This window comes from Venturia canescens, chromosome 5 (assembly GCF_019457755.1).
Source record: "Venturia canescens isolate UGA chromosome 5, ASM1945775v1, whole genome shotgun sequence".
NCBI classification, from domain to species: Eukaryota; Metazoa; Arthropoda; class Insecta; order Hymenoptera; family Ichneumonidae; genus Venturia; species Venturia canescens.
In genome coordinates this window covers 23,310,020-23,322,143 of record NC_057425.1, presented here as the reverse complement: position 1 = coordinate 23,322,143, position 12,124 = coordinate 23,310,020, and the positions used below count along the sequence as shown (strand labels likewise).

Here is a 12,124-nt window from a genome sequence, read left to right as displayed (position 1 = left end):
TTTGAGACAAGCGTCCTAAAAATATTTTGTGATGAGTTTGCATGCAGAACTCTAGCACAAATGGTCATCTAAATGAAACACATATCGTTGAATTAATTCCCAATTTCAAGAAATTATGTAAAAACGCAATAAAGTTTTAGAGATGGACTATGTAAGACGTCTTAAAATGAGCAATGGCGCTCTTGTCTTTGTCCCTACATTGCCTCACTTCGTTGCACAATTTGAACGATTGTATGGGGCAAATGTAGGACGAGTACGAATCCGGTATGCTGACTCCGTCGTCTGAAAATATTTTTGAAAACGATTGTTACCAGAAGATCCTAAAAGCTCGGACACCAGAATTTCTGCTTTTTCTGGGGCTTGTCATTCTCTTATCTCTTATATCACTGGAAACTACGGTCAATTTTTCAAATTCTTTTTCGACATTTTTTGTAGATTGGCTCTACCTAATTTCTCTCTCTCTACTGTCTCAAGATTTGCCAATTTTTTGGTGAGCTTCTCAACGTCATCTTCAGATGGTATTGTAATCGACGACGAACAGGCAGCTTCATCTTGTAAAGCTATTTCGTTGACAGTTTCAAACAATACGGCAAAAGCGGAATGCGTTTCGAGTGTTTTAGCTGATTTTCTCACAGCCCTTCGTATTGCCTAAATTTTGGGACTTTGAGAACCTGTATCCGATACACACGTTTTCGTACTATTATCAGGAAGCATTTTCTCTCAATGTCTGGCAATGGCTGTCTCAATGTTTCTGGCTATTTTGAGATTTTGTCAAAATCCTCAGAAACTTTGCTGGAATTGAATTCTTTGGCCATTGAAGCGTTGGCAGACAGTGCGATTGGTTGACTGTAAGGAGTCCGACGTCGTTGAACTACCTTGGCTTCCTGTAATTCGCAATATAAAATTACCTTCGGTACAATGAAAAATTTTGAACCCTATACTTACTTTGATTTCAAAATAAAGATATTTCTTTGATTTTATACTAACCTGTGCCATTTCTTCGAAATGCAGGACGTATGTAGAGGAGAATGAAGAGACAAAGAGATAAACAACACGACCGTTGTGTAGAATATGCAGGAATAGCTACAAAATAACGGAAGTCTCCAAAACTCTTGCGTGCAGTAAAGAAGCGAACGCAGCGAAGCATGTTTTTTGCTCGTTTTCGGTAAAGTTGTATCTTCTTCCGTTCCATTCAAAAAAAAATATCATTTTTCCATTAGTTTCATCTTTGTTTGTTTCTCTTTCGGCAGGGTTTCAGTTCAACCCTGGGCTTCTATTCATGCTTTCACAACTCGTTTGTTCCTTTTCACAGAGACCACTGTGAGATTCAGAAAATCTTCTGATAAAAAACCATACCACAATTTTGAAATGATCTTCGAAAATGGCTGTTTGTAACAATCATTAAACTTCTCTCGACTATTGATATGAATAACCATGTTATTCTCTAAAATGCGTAGTGTTCGAAAATTTAATAGCTATAAGACTATTAGAAATTTCTGAATTGATGGACAATTGGGAAGTAGTATTTCAACAATTAGTGTAGGTGACTTCATTAACAGATTTAAAAAATTGAAATACAATTTATTGTTTCATTTTATTTATGTCTTTCTGTTACACAAACTTCATATTCATACTAATATATGAAGGCTCGGATTAAAAATAAACGTCGCTTATCGATTTATTCCAGAATGTAGTTTTACATTAGTAGACTTATCTATAACAATGCAAAACATAATGAAACAAATACCGAGATTTAAGTACAAAGTATTTATGTTACTAATTCTATGTCCTCGAATGACGTATAAACACATGAAATTAATGAAGCTATGCCTTCACAAATACCGATAAATCTGATGTAAGTTGAAATTGAAAATCATTTATCCCCATATCGCATTCATCGGATACTTAATCATAATAAAACAAATACTCGATAAAAGTAAATTATACTGAGTCAAAATTCCAGTATAATCAAAAAAATCTTTCATGTTCCCTTTTTTTAATGGAAAAATAATACGATTATCAATTAACTCGATACCAAATGATCAACTGGTATCAATACGAAATTTTTAATTAATTTCACATTGTGGGAAGTAAAAAACGAGTCATTCGCTCACCGAATTTCATAAAGTTTCCAGGAATCGTTGGAAGTAAGTTTTTCAAGTCCACAAACGTATCAGAACTTTCGTTTTCAATTTCAATGCAGTACAGCATAGTTTATCCGCAAGCAACGTTCTGCTTACTAAAATTTGCTAATATATATATTTATATATTTTTCGGACAAGTTTTTTAACTCACAAACCTCATATTTATTTGCCACAAAAAAAATTTCTGCAACATTTGTTTCCTATTCCAGCTGCTTGCATTGCCTCAATTTTAGGACTTTAAGAGCCTGTATCCGATACATACATTTTCCTACCATTATCAGGAAGAGTGTCAGATTGACTGGTACACCGAGTGGTCTTCTTCTTATCCTCCATGGATGCATTTTTCTCATCCGCTTTGCAAAACATAAAACAAAAAAATCCATTCGGCTGTCTCAATGTTTCTGGCTATTTTGAGATTTTGTCAAAATCCTCAGAAACTTTGCTGAAATTGAGTTCTTTGGCCATTGAAGTATTGGCAGATAGTGCGATTGGTTGACTGTAAGGAGTCCGACGTCGTTGAACTAGCTTGGCTTCCTGTAATTCGCAATATAAAATTACCTTCGGTACAATGAAAAATTTTGAACCCTACTCAGTTTGAAAAATTTCAATAAAGCTATTTCTTTAATTTTAATAGACTCGTCATTTGATGTTTTTATCATTTCAGACAATAAGGCAAAAAGCGGAATGCGTTTTTGAACCCTACTCACTTTTAAAAATTTCAATAAAGCTATTTCTTTAATTTTAATATTTCACATAATAAGGCAAAAGCGGAATGCGTTCCTGGTGTTGTAGCAGATTTTCTCACAGCCGCTTGCATTGCCTCTATTTTGGAACTTTGAGAGCCTGTATCCGATACACACGTTTTCGTATCATTATCAGGAAGAGTGTCAGATTGACTGGTACACCGAGTGGTCTTCTTCTTATCCTCCATGGATGCATTTTTCTCATCCGCTTTGTAAAACATAAAACAAAAAAATCCATGCAGCTGTCTCAATGTTTCTGGCTATTTTGAGATTTTGTCAAAATCCTCAGAATCTTTGCTGAAATTGAGTTCTTTGGCCATTGAAGTATTGGCAGATAGTGCGATTGGTTGACTGTAAGGAGTCCGACGTCGTTGAACTAGCTTGGCTTCCTGTAATTCGCAATATAAAATTACCTTCGGTACAATGAAAAATTTTGAACCCTCCTCAGTTTGAAAAATTTGAATAAAGCTATTTCTTTAATTTTAATAGACTGGTCATTTGATGTTTTCATCATTTCAGACAATAAGGCAAAAAGCGGAATGCGTTTTTGAACCCTACTCACTTTTAAAAATTTCAATAAAGCTATTTCTTTAATTTTAATATTTCACACAATAAAGCAAAAGCGGAATGCGTTTCTGGTGTTGTAGCAGATTTTCTCACAGCCGCTTGCATTGCCTCTATTTTGGAACTTTGAGAGCCTGTATCTGATACACACGTTTTCGTACCATTATCAGGAAGAGTGTCAGATTGACTGGTACACCAAGTGGTCTTCTTCATATCCTCCATGGATGCATTTTTCTCATCCGCTTTGTAAAACATAAAACAAAAAAATCCATTCGGCTGTCTCAATGTTTCTGGCTATTTTGAGATTTTGTCAAAATCCTCAGAAACTTTGCTGGAATTGAATTCTTTGGCCATTGAAGCGTTGGCAGACAGTGCGATTGGTTGACTGTAAGGAGTCTGACGTCGTTGAACTACCTTGGCTTCCTGTAATTCGCAATATAAAATTACCTTCGGTACAATGTAAAATTTTGAACCCTACTTACTTTGATTGAAATATTTATAACGATAATTCTTTGGAGATCATAACCTCACACGTCAAAATCATAACCACAACTTTAAAACCGGTTATTTCAGAGAATCACTCACCGTTTTTTTAACATATAAAATAATTAAGATCAAACGAAACTTACGCGGCACGAATTCACGATAGAATACTGACGAAACGACGACTGATATCCCGACGCGAAACAGTCTACCCGGCGGCGAACGACAAACGACCGCGTGTGATCTTTGTTGACATGCGGCGGCTATCTTGAGAAACACAATGCAGAGGTCCAAAACAAGCTACGAGGACCGGCGTGAACGACAGTTTTTACTATATCGGGCATTATTAAACCGGAATAAAAGCGCCCTGCAAACGTAGTTAACAATTCATTTTAAATCATTTTGACATCGATTTTATTAACGTAATTAGGTTCAAGTGAATTGGAAAAGTACGCAGAAACGAAGGGTATATAAAGATAGTTCTTGGAGGAATCGTGAACAAGAATATTTGAATTTTGTTACAGCAGCCGCGAACGTGGAATAATCAACTATAGTGATAATACAAAAGAATATAGGAAAGGTTTTTTTGCTTATATAAAAGAATAAAGGGAGGTTGAATAAATGAAACAATGTAACATGAAATATTTTTTTATTTTTTTATTTTTTCATTCATGACCCTGGTTGCCATGACCTCCTTGATTGTCACGATTACCTCGGTGACTACCATGGCCATCCCAGTCACCACCGTGACCACCCCAGTTGCCACGACCTGCTTTCCATGCCCGATGTCTATGTCTGGCCCGCAGAGCTTGACCAGCCAGAGATTTGGAGGCCATACATTGAAGGCGGTTGAGGTACTGCATTGCCATATTCTCCCGGGCCCTCCACCCAGCCCGAGTGCCTCGTTCTAGAATGAAAAAATAAGATTTAGTTATTAATTAAAAATTAATTAAAATTCAGAAGGGAAAAAACTTAATTCTAAGCTGATCTTGCATGTATAACTTACTATTCCTAGGCTGGTCAATAATATCCTGCGGGCCAATAGGTCCTATTGGTGAACCCGATGAAGCTCCTGGCGGTGGAGTTCCTGGCGGTGGAGTTCCTGGCGGTGGAGTTCCTGGCGGTGGAGTTCCTGGCGGTAGAGTTCCTGGCGGTAGAGTTCCTGGCGGTGGAGTACTGGCAAGGGTGCCTACTGGTGGAGAATTGGGTAGGGGTCCTGGTGGTGGAGTTCCTATTGAATTTCCACCATCAGTGACATTAAGTCTCTTTATCTCGTTACCCAAATTATCCATTTCTGAAATAAAAAAAATTAAAAAAATTATTTTCACAATTAAGGCAATAATGCCATGAATATCTAATCCATATTATAACATGAATCGGATATTCATTATATTTATTTACGGACTACAAGAGTGAAGAAATACTTACATGATCCCGTGACAACAGGTGGTCATCAAATAATGGCCTCGTCAACGGTTATCTGTTTGAACAAAATTATCTTTTTCTTCCTAAAGATGGCATTGATCAATATTTTTATTTTCTAGAATGTTACCAACAGAATGTTACCAACGGAATGGCACGCAACAGGACTTCTTGGTTAACATTGTGTCTCGTATTTCCTCTTAAATTGTTGTTTATTTTGGTAATATTGTTAACTAAACTTTAATTTTACTTTACTTTTAAGAACTTTTATTTACTTTGACTCACTATACTTCTTTCTATTTCGTTTTTGCTTCACGTTCCATAAACTACTTAAGTAACGGACCCTACGAAAGGATTTTTGGCGCATCACGATGAAAGTTGTGAGTTAGACGCGTCATTTGACCGTCGCAAGACCGTCATATGACCGTCTAAAAAATGACCGATTTGTGACCGATTCATTAAAATGGCCGCCGTTTGTTTTTCGTCGAGTTTTGAGTTTGTAACAACGGTTTGTTTAAACAAAGATTTAAAAAGTAAATGAAAGAAATAATAGAAAAATTGACACAAGAATATAATTAAATATATTTATTATATTGGCATAAAATATGTGCGTGTGTAAGTTTTCAATAAGAAAATGTATTGAATACAGAAATATAATACAGAAAACTGACAATTGTTTACATGTATATGCACTAGTCGAGATGGCTTTATATGAGAGTGAGTCGTTACAATTAAAAAAAAAAAAAGAAAAACATGTATAAAATATGTCAAACAAATTTGATGTTGAATAATGAAAATTTAATTATTACGTTATTCTTGTGTAGTGATGCGCGACTGAAATAAAAACATTCCCAAATAAAATTATAATCAAAACAATTAGCAAAATTTGTGACCAATTCTTGACCATTCAAAAAATGACGGTCATTTTGCAACTATGTAGACGAATTCCGTCATTTGACACGGTCAATTGACGTTAAACAAAAAGACGGTCATTTTAGTGTCATTTGACCAGACATGAAAATGACCGTCCTTTGGCAACTCTAATCGCGATATTTATGGTGATTTTAAGTGCACACACGTTACGTTTTACGTTAATCTTGTTCGTTTGATATCCTCGTATAATATATTGAAATCCTCAGCAAACGATCCTTTTTCATTTTGTGTACATCCAACGTACATCCACATTTTTGATTAATCTGACACCAGCGTCTACCGAATATTTTAATTGCGGTTTTAATAACTGGTTAACTACTTATATGATTTATAAGTAATTTAACTTTGAATTTTTTATAAGTAATTTAACTTTGAATTTTTCAATAATTCGGTGATCAGTATCATTCCCGGAATCAGATAAAGCTGGTAGAGCTAGTCACATCCATCAATTCTAATTATATTCGAGTAAGTTACCATCGGTCGGTAAAAAGTGGTCAGCAGATGTCAACACTCGGCTGGGGTTCCCCATTTTTTTCACTGTGTCGTGTATTTCCTCTTGAATTATTTTTTAACTCCCGACTGCCTGCAGGGCTAAAAAGACGGGAGTTATTCACTCTACCTTTAGGTTCATTTAATAACTTTACTATTTACTGTCACTCACCGTACTTTTTTTGGTTTTATAACTTTATTGCTTATAAACTATTTTTTCGGAGAAATATCTAAATAGATTTTGGTTGGACGAGGAAAACAGCATTATGCCGTTTGATTACATTCTTAATGCTTAAGTCGATGAAGATATGATTAATAACAAATTAGAAAAATTTTAGTTTTCCGGTCTAGTTTACGGGCGTGATGTAAGTATTTTTTGAAATAATAATTCATGATTAGTAGTGTTTTTGGCAGATTTCCATCTCTACCAAAAACATCTCTATCAAAATTCAATACTACCAAACAAATCTCCACCAAAATTCATGTCTATCCAAAAAACAAGTCCCGTAACATTTCTATCACGATAAATCACAACTCCGTAACAAATCTACCAAAATGAATATAATTTATTTTATAAATGTCTACCACGTAACATCTCTACCAGAAAACATTTCCACAACATAAAATGTCTATCCGTATACATCAAAATCTCCACTCTTGTTGGTAAAGTAGGGTTTTCCAGATCAACAACTTTTATAAGAGATGTTATGTTGTTAGAAATTTTTTAATTGTAGAAATGTAATCATATTATGAAGTTTTGTGGTAGAGTTGTGGCCGAATGGACTTTATTTTTGGTAAAGATTTTAATGGCTCAATTTTCACTGTTAATATGGTTATCTTTTTATAAAAGTTGTTGATCTAGAAAACCCTACTTTACCAACAAAAGTGGAGATTGTAATGCATACGGATAGACATTCTGTGGTGGAAATGTTTTCTGGTAGATAGATATGAATTTTGGTGGGAGAAGTAATTGGTAGTATTTTGAATTTTGGTAGAGTTGTTTCTGGTAAGGATATATAAATGTGCCGAGTTGTTACGGGACTTGTTTTTTGGATAGAAATGCATTTTGGTAGTGATGTAATTAGTTTGAATTTTGATAGAGATGTTTCTGGTAGAGATGGAAGTCTGCCTCTACCACCAGTCGGTAACTAGCAATCAGTGAATGTTGAGACGCAGCTGGGGTTCCCCGTTTTCACTTCGTCGTGTATATTTTTCCTCTTTTTATATAGTTTGTTGGTTTTTTATCGTTTACTTAACTTTACCTTTACTTTACTTTACTTCGCCGAACTTCCATTTACTTTTACACACTTCACTTTATTTTACTTCACTTTTACTATGCGCTACGTTGACTTAACTAGTTCAGGTTAAGTAAACTGGGTTTACAGAACATTTTACATTCACTTTGTTTATTTTAAGAAAACATCGTTGCTTGAATAAAATAGAACCAAAAAATTCCCTCAGGGAAAAAATTACGGACAAGCACATTGATGCATGACCCTAGCGGATTGTACGACCAGGCATCGGTCAAAAAAAGTACAAAAACGACCGAAGTTGGTCGTTTTTCGGTTGTTTTCGACCAATTTCGGTCGTTTTTGTACTTTTTTAGACCAATGCCTGGTCGTACAATCCGCTAGGGGATCGCTCGTTTCTGGATGATACTACAAAAAATGTGAAATTTAGAAACGTACTGAAAATTATTTCTAACCATGAAAAAAAAATCAAATTCACCACTCAAAAACATTAATCATCCTATAGCCCCCAAAGACTTAGAACATTTTAAAAACCGATGCCCCATCTTTCTAATTTTATTTTGACGGAGAAACAACTATAAAACTAAATGAGTTGAAAAAGATCCCATCTAATTTTAAGTTACGTGTGTAGCACTAAATTATGAAGAGACTAGAAAAACAGGTTCAGTAACCAAACAATTCATATAAATAAATATAATTCCTTTAATAAAAATGCATTTCTATCCTCGAGATCAAAGAGCGGTTCCGGATTTATATCGACAACCCCAAAATCCTGAAATTGAAAATTTCTCGTTGGCCTCCTGTCGGAAAAAATATAAACTTTTAACAGTGTGTTCAACTTTTAGTGGCTTTTGTTTATCCATGAGAACTCATGGGTTCGTGTTGTTTTTTTTACGTCTGAACAAATCGAGACTGAATTTATATAAAAACTTTTGTATGTTCTTATATTTTTTCAATTTTACCCCGTCGCGAGTGATAATTAGTGAAATAATAGTGATTATATCATTTATCAGTCGCGAAAACATATAATTGTGATCATATAGTGTAAACATTATACACTGATTGGATATAGAATTTGTAAGTATATAAGTATGTAATGCTTCTATCTTAACTCTTCATTCTGTTTTCTTCAGGAATTACAATCTTATCTTATTCTGCTCTAACTTGTAAATGATGAAGGATTGAACGGAGTATAAGTTGAGACTGGTTCATTGAGGGACGCAATAATTTTTTTTGGTTATATGGGTACATAGAAGTATAGTTTCGGGCTCTCCTCAGTTGTATTTTCTTTGTAATTATCTATATCATATTGGAGATTTTTTGATTTCCCGATAATGTCATCACCCTTTATGCATCATTATTGAAATGTTTACTTTTCTGTGATGATAGTGGTTCTTGACGACAGAAAATGTTCCATTTCCATTTTTTTCTTGGTAAATTATCTTGATTGATCGGCTCACTTCTCTTCAATTACCAAGAAAGTCTCCAGATCTGTTTCTCAAATATTCGACACAGTCCTGCTACTGATTCAAGGTAATGGAAATTATTCTCGTTCAATTATTGTTTGTTTGTCTGTATATTCTATGTAGGTAAAATATCAAGTGCACATTAATTGAGGCAAAAGCATTTTCTTTCTATTGTATCTTGTAAATGATTAAAGTTTTAACGGAATATAAGTAGAGATCGGTTCGTTAAGGGACGCAATGATTTGGTTATATGGGTAAATAGAAGTATGGTTTCGGGCTCTCCTTAATTGTATTTTCTTTGTAATTATGTCTATATCATAAACATATTGAAGATTTTTTTATTTAATGTCATCACCCTTCATGCATCATTATTCAAATATTTACTGTTCTGTGATGATAGTGGTTTTTGACTAAAAATGTTGTATTTGTTTTTTTCTAGGTTATCAATTACCAAGAAAGTCTCCAGATCTATTTCTCAAATATTCGACACAGTCCTGTTACTGATTCAAGGTAATGAAATTCACGTTTAATTATTGTTTGTTTGTCTATATTCTATGTAGGTAAAATGACAAGTGCACATTAATCGAGGCAAAAGGATTTCTAGTGTTTACTGCACTGAAAGCTTGTAGACGAAAGAAATTACATTCGAATTATTATTTAAATTATCAATATAATGAACCATCGCTTACTAAACCTGCTCCCATTGCCCGGTACTATAAAAAGTTTATCAACAGAACACGCTATGGCCTTACACTATCGGATTTGCATTTTTTAATACAATGAATTAGTCGCTCAATGAACCTGCTCAATTGCCAAATACCATAAGAAGTTTATCAACAGAACATTATGGTTTTACATTATCAAATTTGCATTTTGATTAGTTGATCAATGAAAATTTTTAGTATCCTAAGTATTCAAGTTTGACAAATTGAAACCAGATGGTCAAGCGAGTTTACTGTATTCAGTAATTCAGCATTAGTATGAATAAGCTCATCAAGTTTTTCAATAACAGTTAAAGACGCAGTTATGCATCAGTCTGAAAGTTATAATTTTGACTTTTTTCAAGCAATTTTCTTAGACGGAGTAAAATTTTTCATACATACCAGGGCAACCGTTACACACAATTGATTTCACACAGCGGGATCTATGATAAACAAATCCATGAAGTTTTTCAGTATTACAGTTGAAAGTAAGCTGATGTATAAGCTAGGTATAGGATAATTATACAATGGCTTGGAACTACAATTTACTTTTTTTAAGCAATATTGAAACACTGGGGTAATCGCTAGATAAAATTGATTTTACTCAGCCGCATTTATGAAACTATTCAATTCACACAAATTTGCTATAAAAAGTCACGTGGAAAATATGAGAGCATGATAAGAAGCAATGCAGTCATTGAAATATCGAGAAAAATATTTTTTCCATGTTACTTGTAGGGTATTACATATCAAGTGGACCACCCCAATTTCATTAAGAGGCACCCTTTTTAGAAAGCTGAAAATTAGAGAGATTTTTTTTCTTGTCTACAAACCACCAAAAAATTGGCGTGATGGCAAATTAATATGTACACATTGTTTTGTGTGTTTTAATTGGGTTTTTATTGCAGGTTTCGGAAAAAGCATGAAATAGATAATGTCCGTCTTCTTGATTGTTCTTCAGCGTAAAGCAAAAAAATGTCGATTTCATTTTGAGGGAAATTTTTAATTTTTTCAAAAAGCCCTCTAGGGAACTTTGACTAACTTAACTATTTTTGAGACTCATTTCATTGTGGCAAAATTAATTTCATTTTTTCTTTTAATATCAAACATTAATATTTTATGGGGTTGAATGAAAAAATGTTTCAATCCAGCCATGATGGATTAAAACTAGCTCTCTTTATTTTGCAGGTCTTTTCATCTATTTTTTAATACTATTATCACAATTGGTTCGAAACTTTTCGTCCTTTTGGATACTTTGAAACATGGACGTCGAATTCGAGAAACTCATCAATTTTCCCCAAACTATGGATGTAGGAGGTTTTTCGTTCACTCATTACGAATCCAGCATTAAATTTCTTCAATTCAAAATGATGGATCCAATATGGTGGCCGTCAAATTCGAAAAACTCAGAATGTCATTTTAACAAACCCAAACTGATAAGATCAAGGTCGGACACTGGTGACCCACTGTGACTCACCATAACGCAAAGGGTTAATCATAGTTGCATCAGAAGCTTTTTTCTGCAAAAACACTGAAATAAAAATCTTTGAAATTTTCAACTTTCTAAAAAGTGTCCCTCTCAATGAAAAAATTTTTTCTTTTATTCTTGTCGAAAATTACACGAAAATTAACGTGGACCATTAAAGAAGTTTTTTTATTAGAATAATTATTAGTTTTCAACACTCAGAGAATAAAGAAAAACGGAAAAACAAAAACTGGGTAAAATGAAGCAGTTAACAATTTGAAATTATTTGTGGATGTTTTTGATACTTCAAACGATACAGCGAAAAATTTGTGAAGATATTTTGAAATGTATTATAAAAAATTGGGGTGGTCCACTTGATATGAAATACCCCTTGTATAAAAAATACCCCTTGTATAAAATACTTTAGCTTCTCTATCAAGAGACTCGGTACAGTTTCGGAACAA

The 12,124-nt window shown here is 34.0% G+C and overlaps 1 protein-coding gene across 1 annotated transcript; it reads right to left on the bottom strand.

Moving 5' to 3' along the window:
- Positions 1 to 3,147: 3,147 nt before the first annotated feature.
- Positions 3,148 to 5,226, bottom strand: LOC122411413 (uncharacterized). The gene is made up of 6 exons (XM_043420163.1): positions 4,941 to 5,226; positions 4,647 to 4,841; positions 4,267 to 4,301; positions 4,081 to 4,201; positions 3,548 to 3,693; positions 3,148 to 3,276 (listed from the first exon to the last, which is right to left on the bottom strand). Exons 1-6 carry the CDS (start codon positions 5,224 to 5,226, stop codon positions 3,148 to 3,150), a joined length of 912 nt encoding a protein of 303 aa, XP_043276098.1.
- Between the last annotated feature and the right edge of the window lie 6,898 nt (positions 5,227 to 12,124).